General features: G+C 34.6%; 2 protein-coding genes across 3 annotated transcripts; one reads left to right on the top strand and one right to left on the bottom strand.

Moving 5' to 3' along the window:
* Positions 1–1,167: 1,167 nt before the first annotated feature.
* On the bottom strand, positions 1,168–8,861 carry eIF4EHP (eukaryotic translation initiation factor 4E homologous protein). Of its 2 annotated transcripts, none has more exons than XM_069829379.1 (6): positions 8,723–8,861; positions 7,016–7,091; positions 6,396–6,638; positions 4,742–4,894; positions 3,304–3,440; positions 1,168–1,805 (listed from the first exon to the last, which is right to left on the bottom strand). In XM_069829379.1, exons 1-6 carry the CDS (start codon positions 8,740–8,742, stop codon positions 1,772–1,774), a joined length of 663 nt encoding a protein of 220 aa, XP_069685480.1. In that variant the 5' UTR covers positions 8,743–8,861; the 3' UTR covers positions 1,168–1,771. The 2 variants fall into 2 exon arrangements, with proteins under 2 accessions (XP_069685480.1, XP_069685479.1); XM_069829378.1 differs by lacking the exon at positions 8,723–8,861 and adding an exon at positions 8,034–8,188.
* On the top strand, positions 8,836–22,867 carry LOC138701970 (apoptosis regulatory protein Siva). Its single transcript, XM_069829380.1, has 4 exons — positions 8,836–9,477; positions 9,814–9,977; positions 13,974–14,125; positions 21,528–22,867. Exons 1-4 carry the CDS (start codon positions 9,372–9,374, stop codon positions 21,574–21,576), a joined length of 471 nt encoding a protein of 156 aa, XP_069685481.1. The 5' UTR covers positions 8,836–9,371; the 3' UTR covers positions 21,577–22,867.
* Positions 22,868–24,297: the final 1,430 nt, after the last annotated feature.

Here is a 24,297-nt window from a genome sequence, read left to right as displayed (position 1 = left end):
TCTTATGGCAGAGATAAGAGAGCTAGCTACCTGCAAGTGGAAGTGTAGTGAAGAAGAGAAGCTTCCCTCTCCCACTTCACTTACACAATCAGAAAATTAGAAGTCAGATATCTTTGAACACAAGTGCACAACTAGTAATTTTCCCATTTTGAGTTTCAGAAATTCTGGGCACATTACTACAGCATGTATATAGAACATAATGGAGTATATTTTGAGTAACTGCTCTGAAATTCATGTTAAGATTCCCAATTCCCTTTAAATAAATAATTCACTAGTTATGCAATAGTAATATGTGTTACAAGAGTGGTTTGTTGAAGTTTTCATGTTCGAGGGAAAGTTTGAAAAAGCGAAACGTAGTTGAGCTTTTTTAATTTCCGAGAATTGAAAGAAAACATAACTGCTCGTGTATCGTACATTATTTTGTGCAAAGATCGTTTATTACATACCTGAAAAAGGAATTTCTAATTAGCTGCAATGAAATCTCCATCTTGGTTTCTGTTCAATGACGGCAAATTTGCAAAACAAAAATATCTTCAACATTGTTGCTGTAAAATGTTTTCTGTGTTTACTATACTCCAGCAGGCCGTGATATACGGGTCTTTTTTTTCCCCCCCAGTCTATGATGCGTCTGGAATCTTGTTGATTTTTTTCACGGCTTCCTTAATGTTACTTGCATCACGAATGCAATAACTTTAGTGGAGTTGTAGAGTTTACTTAATTTTTGCAAATATTTAAAAACAATAATAACAGTGCAATTTAGGTGAAATTGCAGTGGTAAGTTTCCAATTTATAATTATTACTATACTGAACGTCTCTAAAAATAATATGTTAAAAGCCTAAAGCAGTAAAATCAATATGTCACTTAAGCGGTAAGAAGAGGGAAATTGTTATGTGTGTTAGTTTGGGAATACTGAATGTGGTATTTTAGACTTTCCGCGGATTGGTTTTGTGCAGAAACCAAGCAAATACGCACGATCTCGCACAAAAGATCATGTCAGAATGTAATGTCGTGGAACCTCGAGAACTGACAATATAATTACTAGCCTAGTGTTCAGAGACAGCAGAGTGTTGTTCTCTTAGCTTTGATTTGCCCAGATGATTAATGCTTCCTGCAGGAATTGTGAATAGAGTGGAAAGGTTAAATGAATATTTCAATAATAAACACCATTAGGACAATACCTCTAAACCAATTTTATTGCGAGATATCACAAACTTGGTTTATACACATTACAAGCCAGCATTATTTCCATGTTCACATTTATTCCATATGATGCATTTTATTAAGAAAAAAAGCAACATTAAATGTGCACAATGGCGAATCTGTATCTTTAACCGAGCAAAGTGCATCAATACGAAACTCCAAATATCAAATGAAAGTTTTCTCTAGTCAAAACTCCTTGGCCCAACTAGCACTTTGTACTATATCATGGAGCCCAATAGAAAATGCACCTTCACTCCAGTAACCATGCAGATTCCTGGTTGAAAACTGAGTAATAAACACTATCACTTTCTCCCACAATGAATTTTGTTGGAAATTCAGATTTTAACAAGATATCAAGTGAAACATGTCGAGGTTTCGAGCTGCTCTGAATTTTACTGGTTAGAAAAGCACACGTGGAAATCTGTTGGAAGTGTACCAAAGTGTGAGGTTTAAATAATATTGTTTAGAGGTAATTTCTATATAAATCTGGAACTTGCATCTCATCACACCATACACGTCTTCTTATAGATTTAATAACTGTATTAACGAGAGCTTGAAGGGTCCAGCCGTTCAACTCTTGAGAGGTGGAACTGTCTTCCAGGCCCTAGAAACAAATGATAACACATTATTCCTGCACTAATAGACATAGGCTATAGTAGAACCCAGCTTTTACGTTTTCCCGCCATTTACATTATTATTTTTCGGTCCCTTCAATTTTCATATGTTCATAATGTTATATAAACCTCGCATTTATGTTAGCGTAATTTAAAATTTCCCGCAATTTACACAGCTGTGAGCGGACACAAAATGGCGTCTCATGCTAGGAAGTTAAATGGCGTGTTTGTTATCTAGCAGATGCGCTTGGATCATGAATTTCAATGTCGTCGTCAGCATTGTACTTTTACAGCCAACTATAATACTGATCTCATTCTATGGACATTTTTGCGAATTTTTTATATGTGCATTTGTCAACCTGCATATTTATAAATACAATAAAGGATTGCTGATACACGCATGTCGTCGTATTTTTACGCTGTTGTGTGTGATTTAAATGAGTTTATGCTCGACCATGCCGAAATGTAGTAATTATACACCTGGTAGCAGCCCTTTAATGGACCTCATTAAAGTACACCTATTCATTAAAGTTCAGGTGTTCCACCAATCAGAAAACACTATTGGAGCAATATGAAAGCGCAAGTATCGATTATTCTCGGATATGCAATCGAAAGACAACTAGCAAAACGTCACGGAGGCTGGAAATCCAATACTGTCGCAGAAGGTTATGTTCTGTTACTATAATAATTAGCGTTAATTGTAAATAATATTCAAATAAATTCAATTTGTCATCTCGTTTTTCAATGTCTAAAAAATTTCAAGGTTATATCAAGATTAATCTTTATTTTACTCTCTAGATTATATTAAGGTCAATGACATTTGTTTCTAGGAAAAATAAATACTTTCGCATCTGCGCACATCTCACAATTTACGAGATATTGCACAAGGTCAGTTCCGCTCCCCAGTCAGATAAGAATAACATGAATACTTACGAATAATTTCAAGTTAGAAATACGGTCGAGCATAAAAAGTCGTATGAAACTTGCCTATAATGGTAATTAAGACGCTTGTATGAAAATTATGAAACTCGCTTGCGCTCATTTCATAAACATACTCGCGTCTTAATTACTACCATTATAGGCTCGTTGCATAATGTACTATTATGCTGCTGATGGTGATGACACTACTTTTGAGAATCTGTATGAACTCGAAAAACAAATAGAGTCATTGCAGAACAAAAATAAAAAAACAAACCAAAATATCAGGCTTCACAAGAAAAGAACTAGTGAAAAAATGTAAATTCATTCTGTGGGCGAGTTTGTATCACATAAATAAATTATTGTAGTTTTGTAATACCACTAAACTGTTTCCCTCAAATTACACCTTTTTGCTGGTCTCTTGAAAAGCGTAAAAGAGGAGTTCTATAGTATTTCAATTACAATTAAGTTATGTTCTTCCCTATCCATAATTTCTTTTCAGTAATAGCTATGCAATTTCCAATTCATATTTATTTATACTGTCTTCTGAAACTAAACTCAATCACTCACTTGAGGCTGTCATTATGAGTCTTGTACTCTAAAACTGTGTTTGGTGGCAAGTTGAGAACTCTGCGTAATGTGTCTCGTATTCGTGCTGTTGTTGATGAATCTGAAGCTGTTTTATTCCATACAGATATTATATCTTCCTGTAATCATTACAAAAAATGTTTAATTAAAATCATATTAAAAAAAATTCAAAATTTAAAATTGTTCAATATATAGGCCTATAGAGGCTAACATCAAATAAAGCAGAAGATGAAAAGTTTTTTTGTTGTTAAATTAGAAGGAGGTGAAAGGCAGAAAATTAAATCCCTTGTAAGAAGACTCAAAGGCTCATGTAATTCTGAAATCAGACAGTACATACAGCAAAGTTTCTTCATATATTGCAATGTATGTATATCAATATTCAGGATGTATCTTAATAACACACGAATAAATGCAAGGATTCTATAATTAAAAACAAATTAATATACAAGTGCATTGATATATGAAGAGTCCACTGGAAGAATGATGGATGTCACTTTCTTGTCGAAAATGAACCAAGACTGTCAATGCATAGCTTAAGATATATAGAATGTACATACAGAGTTATATGGCATAGTCATTGTCCAGTAATGATCGGAAAATCACAGTTAAGCTTTGAGCGCTAAGCATTTCAAACTTTCAGTTGCTTCCCCTGAAAAATGTATTCCAAATGACATCCATCATTCTTGCAGTGGACTCTTCATGTCACAAGGAATTTCATGGGGAGAAAAAAAAATCAAGGCACATTGCTACATTTTGAAATATGACTTCATCGCAAAGCCGGAAGTTGCTGGTTTAATTCCCGATGGGATTGTTGATTTTTTCAATTGACCTAATCCTTTCCTGGGGTGGACTCAGTCTCTAATAAATGGGTACCAGAAAGTTTTCCTTCGGGATTAATCTATCTTCTTAATGTATCCAGCTGTTTGCTGACAACATAAAGTCCACTATAGTCCATTCAGTTGTTGTTTTTCACGAGAAATGAGGGGTATTTTGATCGGGATAAAGGTGGTAAACATGTAAGAGTTGTATCTCTATTGCTACAAATGCCAACGGTCTGCAAAAGCTGGGTGCTTTAACCTCCCTCTACCTTCATGGCCTGTAGTAGAGATATCACATGAGTCTGTTATTTTATGACGCTTTATCAACAGCTTAGGTTATTTAGCGTCTGAATGAGATGGAAGTGATAATGCCGGTGAAATGAGTCCGGAGTCCAGCACCGAAAGTTGCCCAGCATTTCTCATATTGGGTTGAGGGAAAACCCCGGAAAAAACTCCAACCGGGAATCGAACCCGGGCCACCTGGTTTCGCGGCTAGACACGCTAACCGTTACTCCACAGGTGTGGCATATCACATGATCAGCCACACAAGTTTTATAAGAGGTGTTCAAATTACAGTTGCAACAAAGCTGTTAGTGACTCACCTGGTACCTTATTGACACGACAGCACCACATATCTCCTCTCCCACCATGAACTGTTCACCTAGCATCGCAAGAACGAGATTTTCCCAGCATCTCGAAGCTAATCCTTTCCTCAGCCTTAAAATCAATTTTCCTCCTCTCTGATTTGCTTCATCCTATACCAATTTCAACAACAAAACGTGATTAGTTAAAACTAGACATCAATTTTTTATAAAAAGTACAGTAAAACCTCGTTAATCCAGACTAATTGATGGGATAAATTGGCCGGTTTAACGACAGTCCGATTAACTGAAATAACCTAAATGAACTCCGTTTATAACAACAAAACACGTTTATTATGGTGTATTTAAAGGGCATAGGGCTAAATACACTATACATTAGTAAAATGTTGTTGTTTGTTGTTTTCTAATGCCAGGCGTTTGAACATAAAGTCATTTGACCTCTTGCACTCCAATATTTTTCAAAGATATTATCATGGCCAGCCACTGAAGCACAGATTTTGAGGTGTTCCGAATCCATTTCTTGGTTTGAGTTGCACAATGGGCAGTTAGGGGACTGATATATTCCAATTCTATGCAGGTGTTTGGCCAAACAATCATGGCCTGTTGCCAATCTAAATGCAGCTACAGAAGATTTTCGTGGTAAATCGGGAATTTACTGTGGATTATGATGCAGAGAGTTCCATTTTTTCCCTTGAGCTTGTGTTATCAAATTTTGTTTGTAGAAGTCTAAATATGTATTTATAAAACAGTTATATTACCGGTTGTTCTGTATGGTTGTGAAACTTGGACTCTCACTTTGAGAGAGGAACAGAGATTAAGGGTGTTTGAGAATAAGGTGCTTAGGAAAATATTTGGGGCTAAGAGGGATGAAGTTACAGGAGAATGGAGAAAGTTACACAACACAGAAGTGCACGCATTGTATTCTTCACTTGACATAATTAGGAACATTAAATCCAGACGTTTGAGATGGGCAGGGCATGTAGCACCTATGGGCGAATCCAGAAATGCATATAGAGTGTTAGTTGGGAGACCAGAGGGAAAAAGACCTTTAGGGAGGCCGAGACATAGGTGGGAAGATAATATTAAAATGGATTTGAGGGAGGTCGGATATGATGATAGAGAATGGATTAATCTTGCTCAGAATAGGGACCAATGGTGGGCTTATGTGAGGGCGGCAATGACCCTCTGGGTTCCTTAAAAGCCAGTAAGTAAGTAAGAAGTCTAAGTATGTAGATTTAATAAATCTTTTCACAGAGTAATACGTAGATTTAGTAACAGGTCTGTAAGTAGCAGTGCTGCCCTTCTTTGCTAAAGCATCCACATTCTCGTTTCCCAGGATTCCACTGTGGGATGTTATCCATTGGAATACAATTCTTTTATTGAGTGATATTAATTGAGAGAGCATTTTAGTTATTTCTGCTGTTTGAGGCGAAACTTGCTGCGGAAGTTAGTTTGAAGTACAAGTCTATATTCTTTTGGGATATTAAGCAAGTCTTAAAACAAGGTTCTTTAATTTTTCGAAACTTTTTTTTTTTTTTTTTTTTTTCCTGTCAGATTAAACGAAGTTCAGCTTATCAAGGTTTTACTGTATAATAAAATATATCATAGAAATAACAGGTCTTTTTTCTAACTGTATGTCTGTTATATTACATACCTCCCACATTGGTTTTATTCCAACTTTAAATAAATGGAAGTCACTGTGACTTTGTAAGTCCGATGGCCTTACTAAATGGCCATATAAGGCCCAAAATTGCTCCACAGACGCAAACCTTCCGATTAACTTCAGGTTTTGATCATAATTCTGTAGAGAGGCTTGTTTCCCTGGCGATCGTCGACTGAACCACAGCCAATACGCATACTGCAACTTGTGTTCACCTGCTGGAACCTCTATTGGTGCCTGAAACATAACATAATTATATATTTTATTTCCCAACCTGATACTTTCCCTCGTTAGTTATTTTTTAATCAATTCCTTTGGGAACACTGTAACTGAACATTATGGAAGATTAAGGAAATGTAAGACAATAATATTATATTATTATGCATTTGCTTGAAAGAATAACTGAAAAATTCCAGCAATATAAGGTAAGAATTTAAAGAGACGTGATGATGATTAGAATTTCTGTAACTGCTAAGGTTAAAGCATAACCCAATTAACTTAATGAAAGTCAATATCAGTAATACATAATGGTCCACTTGCTGTGCTACTGAATGAGCAGATTCCCGGGAGAGACAGAATTTTGCATATTTAGTATTTTAAAAGCATCAACTTACTAACGACTCCTTTTCTGAATTCTGGAGGTCTTTATTGCTAATTTCTTCTTCTCCACTGTCATCGCTGCTTTTCAACCTGAACAAAATAACACGTAAAATTTAAAAAATAACATTTTTGTTAAACTATTTTAAAACTATGTGTCAGGATCTTAATTAAGTATACAGCATTTAGGTTTTTCCATTACTTAATACGTAACTTTGACCCTGCTACTTGAAAGCTTTCAAATTTGTAGTTTATTAAAATGAGTGCTGTATACCTATTGTTACAGAAACCAAAAATTGTGAAGAATATGGGAGTTTCAACCTTGTGTTCAGATTTAATAGGCTATCTCCAACGTTAAGACTAGGTTAAAATCCAATTCTTGTTCGCAATATAATCACTGTAAAAGCACTAATTTAAAAGGGATCCTTAGGTACTTAGTAAAAAATAATTGGGCTAATGAAGGCCTAATTTTGAAACGCTGTGTTAGCAATAAAAAGAATTGTGCTTTTCGAGTTAGAGTTTTGTTTTCCCTCCACCCTTTAATCGGACACGCTATTATATTAATGAATTTAAGGCATAAATTTAATATCAGTTTACAGTAACATCTTTGTTCTCCATTTTTGGATCCTAAATTCTCTCATTGCGAATTATCTTGTAACTCTGAACTTAACACGGTCTAGGTTTAAAATGTTAAAGTTATATTAAAATAATTTTTCAGGAAAAATATTAAGATAGCTTACCATGCTACTAACAGAAATTCAATGTTACTTCAAATGCGTATATACTTGACCCCAATTTCAATGAAGTTATAATCTTACAAGAAACTACTTAGTCCATTCTCTCATAGATGTAACCTATATAAAACTCAGTATGTATTTATAAATTCCAAATGTTCTGTAACTCTTATTGTTGCAGTCTCACAAGTTTTTTGTTTCATTTTCTAACAATGTAACCATTTTTTTGGATTTTGAGACGTAAGAAATCAAAATCACCAATTTAAATGTACATTAATTAAAGTTTAAAATTTGAACATACCCATTTGAAAGTGCATGCAGCATTATGGTACATTAAAATTGAAGATAACACTGTTTGATATAAAATGATTGTTTTATGAAACTGCTGCAGTCATTACTACCATATGCATGTGTGTATGTTGGCATATCTGGCCAAGATGACGTCATTTCCTCTCACCGGTAATGTAAGGTAGGATAACATTTTTGGAAAACCCTTGAGAAGACCATACAACACGATCGTGTTTTTTTTTTTTTTTTAAGAAACTTGTTTTCTCGATTTAGGCCTAACGTGAAAATCCTAAACGTCGAAACACTGTTCACTACTACTCTTCAGTTCGTGGAGTAACAAATAACACAGAACGTTTCCCAATTATAAATGAAATTGTTAAATTTAATTAAGGCTTAATTACGAAATGTCAATCTTATTGGAAATAAAAGGCATCGCACATGAAGCATTCCAGGCAACATTTGCTAAATCACAATGTTTCAACTTTACACAAAACATGAATTCATAAGATGGTAGTTATTGATACGCGTAAATCAACAGCATAACGAAGAATACAACAGACTCCTAGACGAACCACTTATTCTCCAGTAAATCAGTGCCCACCTTATAGGTTAGTCCCCGAAGCTTCATTTTTAAACGTCGAAATCACTTAGACCAACATTTAACGCAGGAAAGGTATTATAAATATTAGAGAATAAACTTACGCATCAAATTTGTTTGACATATTGTATAAAATTCAAGTGACTTTAAAACCTCGAAAATAAAATACTTATAAAAATATACCCCGTTTGTAACTATGTTCTCCTTAGTTCCGTAAGTTTGTTACCTTCCACCCCTCCCTTTCGTTCTTTAGCACTGTTGCCAGATTACACTAACTGGAGAGCAATCTGTATCTCTTCCAAAAGATGGCAGAAAAATCGCACCCAATATGTGGCCATAGCCTACATTGTTATAGACTGTGCTGTATATTGTCCTAGATCTAGGATACTATTCTGTATAACGCCGGGAAATTAGATTAAACTAGGTTTGCATAATTCAATATTACTTCAGTAGATGCGCATATGACTACTTCATTTGGGGAGCCTTTAGTATTATTTCGCGAGCTGTGATATATATATATTAAGAATAAGGCTGTTGAGTGGAATACTGTTACAATAAACTGACACCCCTACTGGAAATGTTTCCTGAGCATGTATGTGCAAGAGAGGTTCTTATACAGTAATGTAGGCCATGCTTTTGGCGGCATTTCGTTTAAGTTGGTACTTCGTTATGTTTACATTTTCGTAACACATTGATGTGTAGTAACAGGAACAGCTGTATTTTAGTGTTAATAGTTTATGTACGTATTTTATAATGCCAAAGAGAATCTGCCCCTTCGATTGTGATTTAATCCCTCAGACTAAAATACACATTAGCGAGAAGGAAGCCTACCATGGAGACAACATGAAATCAGTGTACGGTAAGTAAAAATATAAAATGTATTGAATGGTAAAGGGCTAACTACAGTCATTTTATTATAAACATTAACACTCTAAAGAAACAATTTGATTACAATGGAATTCTGAAGCTGTTTCTTATTAGGTCTATTGTGTGGAATCAGAAATTTTAAAACTGAAATCAATAAAATGTCAGTGCCATATCCATACCTATGTACACTTAAATTTTTATTTTTTATGATTTACTTTAGGTCGCATAACTGTTGGGTCCTTTTGCGACCACAACATTTATGAACAGATTTCTTTTATCTAATTATTTCTCGTACTATAAGTTAGGTGTATGTGTTTATTGGTTTCAGATAAGACTCTTAAAATGTTATTTAATGGAGCCAAAAGAGCTTTCAGTACTGACGACTCACAAATTACATCCAGTGACGTACAGAGTTCTGTTGTTTTGAAACAGAATTACAAGCAAATGTTTCTGGGTAATCACTGCCAGCTGAAGTCAAATGGAATAATTAAGGTATGGTATCGTATATTGTAGATGCTAGAAGAGGAACACTTTTCCAGTTTTAATCTCCTTTATTGTTGCAAACAGTTCTGATCAATAAATAGAGATGATAAATAAATCTTAGCAACTGAAAATGAAAAATTCAGCACTTTATAAATCACATTTAGCATTTTATAGGACAATTTAATATTTTTTTTGCGTTTTTGGATGAATAAATTTTTAATAGAAAGTAACAAATAGAGAAATGTGGCCTATAAAACTACAGTGAAATTGTGAACTTCAAGAAACATGCCAAAAGATATGGTGTGATTTCACTCTGACCCATCTTATTACTCAATAATGATTGCTTGCTATCACATACCGGTCGGTAAGCTTACCTACTGTATTTATCGTATCATGCGGTATGTCTGTGTAGCGACATTTTCCACGAGTTCTTTAGTAGGCCTACACCGTAATGAATGAAATTACTTTTGTCAAATGATGTCGACCAGTAATTAAGTTTCCTTACAAATCCGTCGATTTTTTGTGTGACTGCTATTACAGTGTGTTAACATCTTAACCTTGCAAACTACCATAAAAAGCGTTAAGTATTCGAATAATATATCAGTAAGGAAGGTCAGACTAAGAAGTCAAAGAGAATTGGAAAATGAAATTGGATATACCGATTTCGGGTTTACATGATTATAGGATATCGTTATTGTTTTCATGAGAATTTATGTTGGCTAGATTGTAGAATGGAGTGAAGTGATATTACGACGTCACTTGATGACGTCACTTTTTGGATGGAAGTGGTTAGGTTGGTAGATTTTTAAATTTTGTTCGTGGTGGTATTCATGAGGTTCGAATGGCGTACCGGTTAAGGATGTGTTTGGATCTGAGAGGATAAAAAGAAGGTTTGGATGGTGAGCGTTTTATTTGTTTTTTATAAGGATGGGTTTTCCTCGTTTGCTAGGGTAATAATTATGTATCGAGGATAATGTTTAATTTATTTATTGTAGATATATGTTTTTATTTTTGTTGGTTTTGTATATATGGGTGTGTGTGTGGATCTGTTTGTTGTTTCTTTTTAATGTTTTTATTTGGGGTTTAAAATTGCGCTCTTATCCAAAATACGATATCACCAATAGAAGTGGGGTATCGGGACTGCAAGCCCCGATGATGATCTGACATGTAGCACATGATGCAAAAAGTGGGATATCGGGGCTGCAAACCCTGATGATGATCGTTGAGGTGATATTTTAGTGACATGAGATGAATATATGTTTTGAAATTGTTTTGCTGATATTCTATTCTGGATAAGAGGGGGTGCGTTATATTCGAGGATGGGATGTTTGTAATTGATTTGGTGATATCGTATTTTGGATAAGAGCGGATGGTTTATATTTCAGAATGGGATGTTGTGATATTGGTTTGCTGATATCCTATTTTGAATAAGAGCGGATGGGCTCTGTTCCAGTATGGGATATCGTGAATTGTTTTGGTGATATCGTATTTTGGATAAGAGTGGATGGGTTATATTCCGTAATGGGATATCGTGAATTGTATTGGTGATATCGTATTTTGGATAACAGCGGATGGGTTATATTTCAGAATGGGATATTGTGATATTGTTTTGCTGATATACTATTTTGGATAAGAGCGGATGGGCTCTGTTCCAGAATGGGATATCGTGAATTGTTTTGGCGATATCGTATTTTGGATAAGAGCGGATGGGCTCTGTTCCAGTATGGGATATCGTGAATTGTTTTGGTGATATCGTATTTTGGATAAGAGCGGTTGGGTTATATTGTAGAATGGGATATCGTCAATTTATTTTTAAAATTTTTTTTAGATTTATTTATTTACTGTTTTGGTTTACGTCGGCCATGTTGTGACGTCACTGCGTTGTGACGTCATTGGCGCTATATTGTGACATAGTTTGTCCAACTTGACGAAAATTAAGCGATATCCTATAGTAAATCTCATCTTGCAGTACTGATACATTACAAGTTGGGTTTTAAATAAAATTATCTTTATTTCTTTCACAGGATTTCTATTTTTTCAGTGGGGTTAAGTACCGGTACTTTAGTGCGAGGTCACAAACAAAAGTCTCTTCAGAAGTGGGTCGCGTCTTGGAAAAGTTTAGGAACCATTGAGTTCTCTAACTCTTTAGCGAATCATTAACGTTAGTGGAAATTCTTGCAACTCTGCATTAGTACATATAGGAATGTTAAGGTTTTAATAAAACCTCCTTGAAATCCAGCTTAGTCATCAGTATCTTAGCACTACATTGTACTTACGTTTGTATTACCTTTCATTTGTGTTTCGTCTTCTTGGAATGTTGAAATTCGTGGAAGGTGTCTGATTTTGTTGAGCACTTGAGCAGTCAGTAGAAATGTGATGAATCGGGAGAATGTAGTTCTTCCTATAAAAATCAGCATGGCAAATATTGCTAAATTTAAATATGTATCCATTGCTTCGGTATCATTGGGAAGAATTTTTTTTTTGCTTAGAAAATTATTCTGTCTAAGAAAAGGCAAAGTTTCACAATAGAAAATTAGAGAAAAACATTATGTATTGCAATGCCAATTATGAATAATGTATTAATTGTAAATTTATTGTTAAATGAATTAATTTAATTGTAATATGAGACTTATCCTTTGAAGAAGTGGAAAAATTCAAATATCTTGGAGCAACAGTAACAAATATAAATGACACTCGGGAGGAAATTAAACGCAGAAGAAATATGGGAAATGCCTGTTATTATTCGGTTGAGAAGCTTTTGTCCTCTAGTCTGCTGTCAAAAAATCTTAAAGTTAGAATTTATAAAAGTTAGGTATTACCGGTTGTTCTATATGGTTGTGAAACTTGGACTCTCACTTTGAGAGAGGAACAAAGATTAAGGGTGTTTGAGAAAATATTTGAGGCTAAGAGAGATGAAGTTACAGGAGAATGGAGAAAGTTACACAACACAGATTTGCACACATTGTATTCTTCACCTGTCATAATTAGGAACATTAAATCCAGACGTTTGAGGTGGGCAGGACATGTAGCACATATGGGCGAATCCAGAAATGCATATAGAGTCTTAGTTGGTAAGCCGGAGGGAAAAAGACCTTTGGGGAGGCCGAGACGTTGATAGGAGGATAATATTAAAATGGATATGAGGAAGGTGGGATATGATGATAGAGACTGGATTAATCTTGCACAGGATAGGGATCGATGGCGGGCTTATGTGAGGGCGGCAATGAACCTCCGGGTTCCTTAAAGGCATTTGTAAGTAATTGTAATATGAGCACATATGTATTAGCAGCCTTAGAGCAATGAGACCAATGAATTCATTAAAAATTACATACTAGTATTCATAATTTAAGACTTAACAAAAGTGAAATTTCTAACCGCAATATTCTTTTACTGTTTTTGTCACTGTATACTGTAATGCTTAATATTCACTAATTAATTGCATTTTTATAGTCACTGTCGTTTGTGTGGATAGAAATTACATTTTAGATGCATAAAATAGTAATTTTAGTTGTTTGTAATGGTATTTTTAGGTGCCTAAATCTATATTTTTAGTGTGTGTTTTGATAAATTCACGGCCTATTTTGGCTTCCTAAAAGTTAGTTTTTAAGTACCTAAATATCCGAGGTGTATTTATTACTTACTTACTGGCTTTTAAGGAACCCAGAGGTTCATTTCCGCTCTCACATAAGTCTGCCATTGGTCCCTATCCTGAGCAAGATTAATCCATTCTCTATCATCATGTCCCACCTCCCTCAAATCCATTTTAATATTGTCTTCCCATCTACGTCTCGGCCTCCCTAAAGGTCTTTTTCCCTCCGGCCTCTCAACTAACACTCTATATGCATTTCTGGATTCGCCGATACGTCCTACATGCCCTGCCCATCTGAAACGTCTGGATTTAATATTCCTAATTATATCAGGTGAAGAATACAAACTTATCACTTGCTTAGTCAGAAAAATTAACGAAGATGATTAAAAAATTAATATTTAAATTTCTTCTTTCAGCCAGAACCACAACTTCATTGTGAAAGATGCAGCTTGCGAAAAACAGATGTTCAAGGGCGATGTACGTTTTGTGAGAAGATTCTTTGTGTTCAATGCATTGTAGCTTGTGCAAAATGTGGAGAGGAGTTCTGTAAGCCATGCACTCTTGTTACGTAAGTATTACCATACAGCTGGAGCAATAGCGAGGCGTACGGAGAGAACCCTGTAATATGTCTCTAAAACATTTAATACTATCTCGCTGTAGGTCTAGAAGTAAAGTAGAATGTGCGCTGCATAATAATAATTTATTTATGCTCGACCATGCCGAAATGTAGTAATTATACACCTGGTAGCAGTCCTTTAATGCATGTAATTAAAGTACACCTACTCATTAAAGTACAGGTGTTTTCAGCCAATGACAACTCAGCTTACAGGTGTTCAGCCAATGACAAGTCAGCTTTGTACCGTTATAAAACCACAAGTATCGATTATTCTTGGATATGCAATCGAAAGAGAATTAGCGAAAAGTCACGGAGGCTGGAAATCCAATACTGTCGCAGAAGGTTATGTTCTGTTACTATAATAATTAATGTTAATTGTAAATAATATTCAAATAAATTCAATTTGTCATCTCGTTTTTCAATGTCGAATTCAGTAATCAAGGTTATATCAAGTTTAATGGGATTGCGTCAAGATCAATGACATTATTGTTCCTCGGAAAAAATCAATACTTTCGCGTCTGCGCACATTTCACAATTCACGACCTAGAACAAGGTCACTTCCGATCTTGTCAGATACAAATAAATTGTATACATCTGAATAATTTCAAGTTAGAAATATGGTCTAGCATAAAAAGTCGTATGAAACTCACCTATAATGGTAATTAAGAAGCTTGTATGAAAATTATGAAACTCGCTTGCGCTCGTTTCATAAATATCCATACTCGCTTCTTAATTACTATCATTATAGGCTCATTGCATAATGTACTATTATTCATTTATTTTAATTTTTAGTTACTTCGATGAAACTAGATCTCTCACTATCACAGTGAGTCGGTGAGCAAGACAAATTTTTGTACGTCTAAGTGAAACACGATTTTTTCCCAAATTCTAGTGAAAAAGAAGCAGGTCTGGTACGCAAAACCCCACTGCCTCAATACTGCTAGCAAGTGGTTTATGACACTAAAAATACGTGTCTACTGAGATATTAATGGCTTATTTTTCCGCTCTTTTCTTTTCGTCAGCGACAGCAAATTTTCTAAGTAATCTGTAATCTGTTAGTTTTCAGACATTTTTTAATGTAAAATGATTGGTTTTGCTATGTGTTATCAAATTTTGTTTGTTAAAGTCTAAGTATGTAGATTTAATAAATCTTTTCACAGAGTAATACGTAGATTTAGTAACAGGTCTGTAAGTAGCAGTGCTGCCCTTCTTTGCTAAAGCATTCGCATTCTCGTTTCCCAGGATTCCACAATGGAATGGTATCCATTGGAATACAAATCTTTTATTGAGAGATATTAATTGAGAGAGCATTTTAGTTATTTCTGCTGTTTGAGATGAAGGTGTGTGTTTAGAGACTATTGATAGAATAGCTGCTTTGGAGTCTGACAATATAACTGCATTTTTAAATTTATTGATGTGGCATAGAAGATTCCTGAGACTTTTACTTATTGCAACGATTTCTCCATCAAAACTTGTTGTTCCATATCCAAGAGATCTATAAAGTGAGAAGAGACACCACGTAACACCTGCACCGGCATTGTTCTCTGGAGATCAAGGATCCGTCGGTGTATAAATGAAGCCAGTTTTGTGGAGGGTACTTAATATTAATTGTCTCTAAAGACAATTGTTTCAGTATTTAAGTGTTTACTTCTGATTTCAGTATTTCTTCTGTTAAATTTAGATTATATTCTATATTTAATAGAGTTAAAGGGTTTGGTTTAATTTGTAGGTTTTCTTTTAAATTCGGGATATTGATTTTCTGTTTTAATTCTTGAACAATGGATATGAAACTTTTTTGAGTTTAAATGTGTACAGAAATATGGAAAATCTATTTGTAAATTTACAAAGAAACCACAAAATTATTGAAGCTACTGTTGTCCATCCGTCCCTTTTATTTCTGCTTCTAGTGATCATGCATAGAGTTTCACAGAAAGGGTGAAAACATACTTAAGGAACTATAATATGATAAACAAGACTGTCGAATCTAAGTATGCTGTCTATAGAAAAATAACTATTGTAGAACTTCAACAGACTGTCAGAATTCAAAGACAGAGTAGACACTTTTGCAGAAGTGAAAGATAGGCACATCAAACTTATTTACAAGACAGTTAATTAAGGTGAGATGTCAAAATTTAGGGTCCCTTCAGACGAGGCCAAATTAGTGGCACTATAGTTGCTCTGTGAACTCGCATTAGTGGCACTGGTAAATTTTTGTAGAGAATTTTTCAGTCTTCCAGTGAACATGGACGTAGAAATTTTGCTCATATGGAGAAAGAATAGACTTAAAAATAGAAGAAGAGTTTGAGTCCATCCATTAGTTTCGGAAAGACAGAATCGAGGACTATTCCATACCTTGTTTGATGATTTACATCAGGACAATAAAAATATTAATTTAAAATTACACAAATGAGGAACAATATGGCATGTTGTTTTCTAATGCCAGGCGTTTGACAATAAAGTCATTTGACCTCTTGCACTCCAATATTTTTCAAAGATATTGTCATGGCCAATCACTGAAGCACAGATTTTGAGGTGTTCCGAATCCATTTCTTGGTTTGAGTTGCACAATGGGCAGTTAGGGGACTGATATATCATATTGGAGTGAAAATGGCAAGTTGTAGCCGATTTAAGTGAACACCATATTTTAACGTTTTGGTGGCTACTTCATTCACACACAACCCCCAGAATGTCTGGAGGACCACACCTGCTGTTGGTCGATGGGTCCATTGGACCTAGCTGGGAGATCTTGTTGATCACCACTTTTCCCTCCTTAAGCCAATGGAGGACGATTTTAGTGCCATAGCAGGTCAGCACTAGGAACAGAAAAGTAGAAAGAGGAGGAAGGAAAGTGAAATGAACCCCTAGGCCTCGAATGGTCTAATGCCGTCGGGGTCGAAGAAAGTAAGAGTTCAGTCAGAGGACTGGATAGGAAAGGGTAAAGAGGAAATTAGGTATTGAATAGAGGAAAATTATACCAAATTCGGTCATTAACTCATTAAGCTGACCATTGCTAATTGATGAGTAGCCCCTCCCTTTAGTTCAGCTTGTAAAATTATGCTTACTAACAGCTGCACCACGGGAAGGTAGGGATGGGACATTGGGTATTTGTCCAGGTTGGTTCCTTAAAGCCTTCAATGGGAAGGATTAATGGCTCTCCCCCCTGTATCCGACAGATACCCTTTTGCAGCCACGATATGGCATAAAACATATTTTTGTTTACTTTTTAAGAATTCAGAATTAAATATAATAGGCACCAAACATGAAACCAATAATAGCACATACGAGTAATTCAACCAATATACTAGAAATAGGTGTCTGTAAGTTAATGACAAAGTCAAAGGCCGTGGTGTAATTGAACCCAGGTTCGAACCTGAGATCAGCTAATTTTCCATCTTTTTGTTAATATTTTATTTAGTACATTATTTTAGATGCGTTATTTTATTTTAACGTGAAATAAAGAGGATTTTACTACATAAATATATCTGTAATTCGCACTAGTCCAGCAATTTAGTAGTCTAGAGTTATATTATTATTATTATTATTATTATTATTATTATTATTATTATTATTATTATTATTATTATTATTATTATTATTATTATTATTATTATTGTTGTTGTTATTATTATTATCGCCATTCTATATTATTCTGTCGTGAGATATTTTTCTAATTAAACCTGTACACTGTTATGATGGTGTAGGGAATTGGTGACCCATTGGTCGCCGATTAGCAGCGCTACTGACGTGCATTCAAAATGCTACTAACACACATTTGCATCGCCATTAGCATGCCACTAAAAGTGGCTTCGTTTGAAGGAACACTTAGACATTACAATTTTATTAGCTGCGTTTTCTTTTGCTAAAGTACTTCCTTAGGCTGGTATTCATAGTCGACACTTTCAATTAAAGTGTCCTTTGGACGACGCAAAGTATCGCTTTTCCGTTGCACAGTCGACACTTTGATGCAAAGGAACACTTTGGATGAAAGTGTACTTCCGACCACACTTTGAGCCGAAAGTGTCACTTTGTAGAAAAATGGCAGACGTCTTGGAGGTTGTCGAATTATTTATTAGAACGTGCGGAAGAGGTGGCACAATTAGTGAACAATGTACGAAAGCGCTACATTAGGGATAGGCCTAAAAACAATCCTGTGGAATTTTATAATGATATAGAATTAAAAAAAAACGGTTCCGATTTGATAAAGAAACTTATTGAGATTGCTCATCTTTTCGATGACTGGTTGACAAAAACGAATAATAGAGGTTTGCCATTGCCTCCAATAATAGTTACTGACTGCATTAAAATTCTATGCTACAGATATGTACCATACATTAATATATATAATATCATAGTTCAGATATTTCTGTAGTAACATTCGTATATTTATAACCTCAATTCGATGAAGTGATATATAGGTAGATATGTCTATATAACCTATTTCTTATTACTGAAACGAATTTTTTTAACTTAAATAATATTAAACTAACTTCAATCTAATGTAGGCATAACTATCTTAAATTAGCATTGAGAGACCTCACGTGCCTGCCTTCTAAGCAGATTCCATAATTATTATAATTATAATTATATTGGGTTTAAAATGATTTTGATTTTTGTTGACTATCTGTATTTTGAGATAAGATTTATCTTGATGTTGATATAATCATTACTGTTTTGATAATATATATTTCCACTCCGGTAAGCAATACATCAGATATGGCTGCTTCTGCTGAGATACTGTCTCTAGTTCATGTGCAGTCATAACCTCACCATGAAAAGAGATCTCGTACTATTAGGCCTATTTTGTTTTGCATTGTAGACAAATTTGGCATTCAAAATATTCCTGAAGAGCAGGCAATAATGGAAACGAGAGGGAGAGAGAGAAAATAATAATAATAATAATAATAATAATAATAATAATAGCAGTAGTAATGTGTTTATTTCATTCTTTTTTTACTTCTATTCACGAAAAAGACAAAAATGAAAATAAAAGAAATAAAATGATATATCAGTGAAGTAGATACGTATAAAACATAACATAACGATATAAATTTAATATATATATATATACTGTATATGTGCACAAAACTTAACCTACTCAGTCCAACTTAACCTAACTATATAAACTAATAGAAGATATGTAGGCTACAAAATCTAACCGAGCTATATAAATCAGTGGAACGGATACATACAAAACCTAACTCAGCGACATAAATCAATGAAAAAGATATGTACAAAACCTAATCTGACTATATAAATTAATGGATCAGCTATGTACTGTACAAAACATAACCTAATTTCACCAGCAGTATCACTACCTATTTAATAAAATATTATATATCTGAACTGACTGAAATAATCTAAACTATTCGGCAACAAAAACTAGAAACTGAAATAAAACAACTTTCTCGCTCGATCAATTAGGCTCCCAATTCAAATCACAAGCATTGTAATTTGTAGGTTATACGTCATTAATTTGTTATTGTTTGTTCACTTGTTTTGAAAGGCATTGTGGGACTTCTGTTACCAACCAAAATGTCACTCTACACTTTGCTGGCGTAAAGTGACACTTTGTAAAGTGCACTTCTTCAATCGTCTATGAATACTACTAATATGAAAGAGCCACTTTCGTCAAAAGTGTCACTTTGCAAAGTGGTGATATAAAGTGTCGACTGTGAATACCAGCCTTAGAATCTGTGTAGCAAAGTAAATTAATGAGATTGCATTGGCGGTACCCAAAAATAGCAATTATAATACTGATTTTTTTATTATTATTATTATTATTATTATTAGTGGCCGTGTAGCTCAGTTGGTAGAGCACCTGGCTACGGACTGGAAGGTCTGAGGTTCGATCTCAGGTGGTGACAGGATTTTTTCTCGTTGCCAAACTTTCAGAACGGCCCCGAGGTTCACTCAGCCTCCTATAAAATAGAGTACCGGGTCATTCCTGGGGGTAAAAGGCTGTCAGAGCGTGGTGCTGACCACACCACCTCATTCTAGTGCCAAGGTCATGGAAGCATGGGGTTCTACCTCCATGCCCCCCAAGTGCCATCATGGCATGTTACGGGGATACCTTTACCTTTTTTATTATTATTATTAATAGTAGTAATAGTAGTGTAGTAGCCTATAGACTTTATTAGTGATAACCGCACTATAAGCAGTAAAGTATTCCGTAGTGATGATAAGATGAACTTAAATACCACTATCTACCTTAGTAAGTATAGAACGCATCACCACTGATACATTTGTGTTTCCTCTTGACCTTTGAATTTCTTTAATCTTAATTATTTCATTACTGAAATTTGTTGAGGTATTGAGCTATTTATTTATTTATTTAAAACTAGCCGTACCTGTGCACTCCACTGCACCCGTTAGAAATAAATACAAAGTAATTACATAATTAAAATAGGACATTTGATCCAGGGAACATTCGTGTTTGATATAAGGATAAATCGTTTAATATGTTACTTAATTTAAATTGTATTTGCATAATTAAAATGCGATCATTTTGATCCAGAGACCACTCATTTGGTCATAAAAATTATTTTAGGAAATACAGGAAACGAATGTACAGAATAGCCTATCAATTTTTCTGTGCATAAGAAGTTATTTTAATCTTACCTGTCCTCGATTCACTCAGAAGTCACTGTAATAACATTATAGCATTATGTCCATCTAGAGAAAGTACACTTTTCAATGGTGAATTAATAATTAATTATACAAATCGGTTAATTTAGCTTAAGATATTACTTCATACAAACACAGAAACATTATCTGTAGGCTATCTTTCATAGCTTTCGATTGTTGCTGTCCAAGGCCCCTTATAGACGAAGTCATTTGTTTTTTAATTCATTACACGGCCTTAGATGGCAGTTATTTTAATTTTAAAACTCATTTATCTCATTAAATATCAGTCCTATCAAAATTTTTTAAGGAATAAAACTTATCGGAAATTATTTTTAAAGAAACTTTTGTTATGTAACATTTTTCACAAAAATCAATAATAAGCGAGATATTTCGATTTATTTAATTCAGCCCCCTTATAACCCCCCTTTTAAATAATGTATTTTGAATGCCATATAGCCTAAAATCTAAGTTACAACGAACTTAATTTATGTTCCAATTTTCATCGAAATCCGTTCAGCCATTATCGCGTGAAAAGGTAACAAACATACAGACAGACAGACATACAAACAACAATTTCAAAAAAGCGATTTTCGGTTTCAGGGAGATTAATTATATATGTTAGGACCAATTATTTTTGGAAAATCGAAAATTACCAGAAAAATTTCGGCTACAGATTTATTATTAGTATAGATTAACAGTAAAATAAATATAGTTTTATGATTTCTTTCAGGTACAGTGATCTTGAAGACGAACATCGGTGTCTGGGGTGCTGTAGATAGTAGTTGTGATACTAGTGCATCCAGGACAATTGCCTACAACACAGTGACGACATATAAGCTATTGTGTCATGTTGATGATGTGTGTAAATAGCAAATTTTGCTTTTAATCTCCAAAACGGAAAAACATTTCTTATTATCAGATACAGCCATGAGCATTTTGAAAATAACAGTGTCTACTGAAATTAATGTTAACTATGTTCATGAATCCCTCTAGAGGTGAATTAGATTACCGCTGGCTCTTTAAGTCCTACCAAAAAGGGCGGAGTTTTAAGCCAAGAACTAGTTTCAGAAGCTTACTTGTTGCCCCTTTTGGTGGAATTATTTTACCTGGATTTTTTTATATACGTGATTGAGTTGCTGGTGTGAGCCTGGAAACATAATCGATTTTCTCTTGCCATTCACAGGGAAAAGCATTTTTTTCCTTTGGGAAAAGAGAAAGTAACAAAGGATGTAGAATGATATGACAATGTGTTGACCTATCTTCTCTAGCATAAATCATAATAGGTTTATATTTTAATATAATTGTTTGAAGAATTATTATTTACTGAAATGAAATACAAGTTAGGAGAAGAATTCCAATGGAGTTTATTGTTCATATACGTAATTATAAACAAAACAGAATGAATCTAAGGTAATTAACTTTTAAAAGCATTCAAACGCATCTTCATAATGAAACCAGTTGTGTGGAAAATTTGAGCTGTGTCAATTCCTGCAACATAGTTTCTTTTAGACATTAGGAGAAATGATTAGTATTTCATATTAAGCCTGGTCCAGACGTAATAGCTTACTTGACGTTCTACTTACACATGCATAAAGCAAGTAAGAAGGAGTGTATGGACTGTAAAACTAAGCGATTTTTAGAGGGATTCCGTTCTAAAAGTTGCTCAGTTTTACACTCCACACACTTCTGTGCAAATAAATCTTCAAGTAAGCTGTTACATCTAAACCAGGCTTTACAATAGTTCTGAGAGCAGGGAGCAGTTTATGGTATTGTAGAGCTTTTATTCAGTCATTCTTGTTGTGAAGGACTGGTATGCATGTTTTTTATGTACTGATTTGTATCACTAGACAAATGTATACAGGAGTTCAGTTTTTATTTTATTTATTTTTAACATCTTAATTTATATGTTACATGCTATCATATTTGTACGCCACTGTTGTTAACGGTAACTATTCTATATGTAATGTCAGAAATCTTATTACAATACTATAGTCTACTTAAATAAGGTTTGCATGTTAATGCATAATAAAACTGACATGTTCCAGAAAGAGGACAACTGTTACCTTTAAATTTGATAAACTATTGAAGCCTTTACTAATGATTCAACTTGTAAGGAAGAATTTTTCATGACATTATGATTCATCCCTGTCTTAATATGAAACTATAGATTGACAAATCGAACTGAAGCCCTGACCGAGTTACTACGTGAGCGCTGGTTGTCTTGGGGAGGAGCAAGTGAGAAAGCACGGGGGGGGAAGGGAGAGAGCACTATGCACTATGTACTTGCAGGTCCACTCACAGTTTGTCAAACCTACTAACAAAAGCATTAAAAGGTTGACTAGTTGCCTGCAATGCTAGCATAATGGAACCTTCCTAGCCAACAGTCGAGGCAAAAATGAAGAATCCGTTATTGTGGTAATACTGGAGAGTGGTTCTTCTATTGGTCGCGATGCCTACACACACCCTCTCAGATATTTACATGGTGATTGGTGACTGAATGACTAGGAGCGAGGGAGAGAGAAGAAAGAAAGAGAGAGATTCCAGAAGTTGGCGTGTTTTACAGGGTTTCACTTGCAGTTGTCAGACTATAGATGTGTCTGCTATATAAATACACCAGCTATGTGTGATTAAGAATAAAATTGGTATCCAAGGTGTTTTAAAATGATAACCTTCTTGGGAACAATATTGCAGTGAAATTTAAAAGTTAGAGGAATATTTACAGAAGTCATTATTGGTAAATGGTTAAATCATAAGTTTTCCACACCAGATCAAAAGTACAGGATTGGGCACAAATAACTACACTACCTTTCCTCACTTAGTCTGAAAGTAAGCTCTCTCCTAAATTAATGCGATATGAAGGGTTCAGAGTCATAGTGGGCCAAACGCCGTTTATTAAAAACGGAAAAAGCAAGGGTTAAAGTTAAGTGAATACCATAGTTTAATGAAGATTGATATATAATTTAATTTTAATATGTATACTTTAAATTAATTGCTATATGTTTCCATTGAATTATGGTAATAACTTCATTTTAACCCCTGTTTTCTATGGTTTTAGTAAATGGCGCTTGGCCCACTAAGGTTCTGAACCCTTCATATAATGAAGGTTAAAATGAATAATGAAAGTAACGAAGTGCCTGTAACCTCACAATAAATTCTGGAAATGTCCTCCACCATCATCCAAACACTTCAGTGTGCATCGTAACAGGTTCATGTCTACACTTGTGAATTCCACAATGGTGAATTGCAGATGCTATTTCTAATGTTATTGTTGAGTTCCTTATGGGGATTTTGTTCGTACACTCTTCCCTTCAAGTATCTGCAAATAAAAGTCACATATCGATAAGTCTGGTGACCGTGATGGCCACAAGCCTTTGCTCATTGTCTTCTCAGTAGTAAACAAGAAGCAGTGTTGATGCTGCCCTTCTGCCAGTTGGGAATAAATTTCCTCCAGCAAGGCTAAGTAGACATCCGTGTTCAATTTTGGGCTGATAATGCATGTG

The sequence above is a fragment of the Periplaneta americana genome, chromosome 6 (genome assembly GCF_040183065.1).
Source record: "Periplaneta americana isolate PAMFEO1 chromosome 6, P.americana_PAMFEO1_priV1, whole genome shotgun sequence".
NCBI classification, from domain to species: domain Eukaryota; kingdom Metazoa; phylum Arthropoda; class Insecta; order Blattodea; family Blattidae; genus Periplaneta; species Periplaneta americana.
This window is presented reverse-complemented; position numbering and strand designations above follow the sequence as displayed.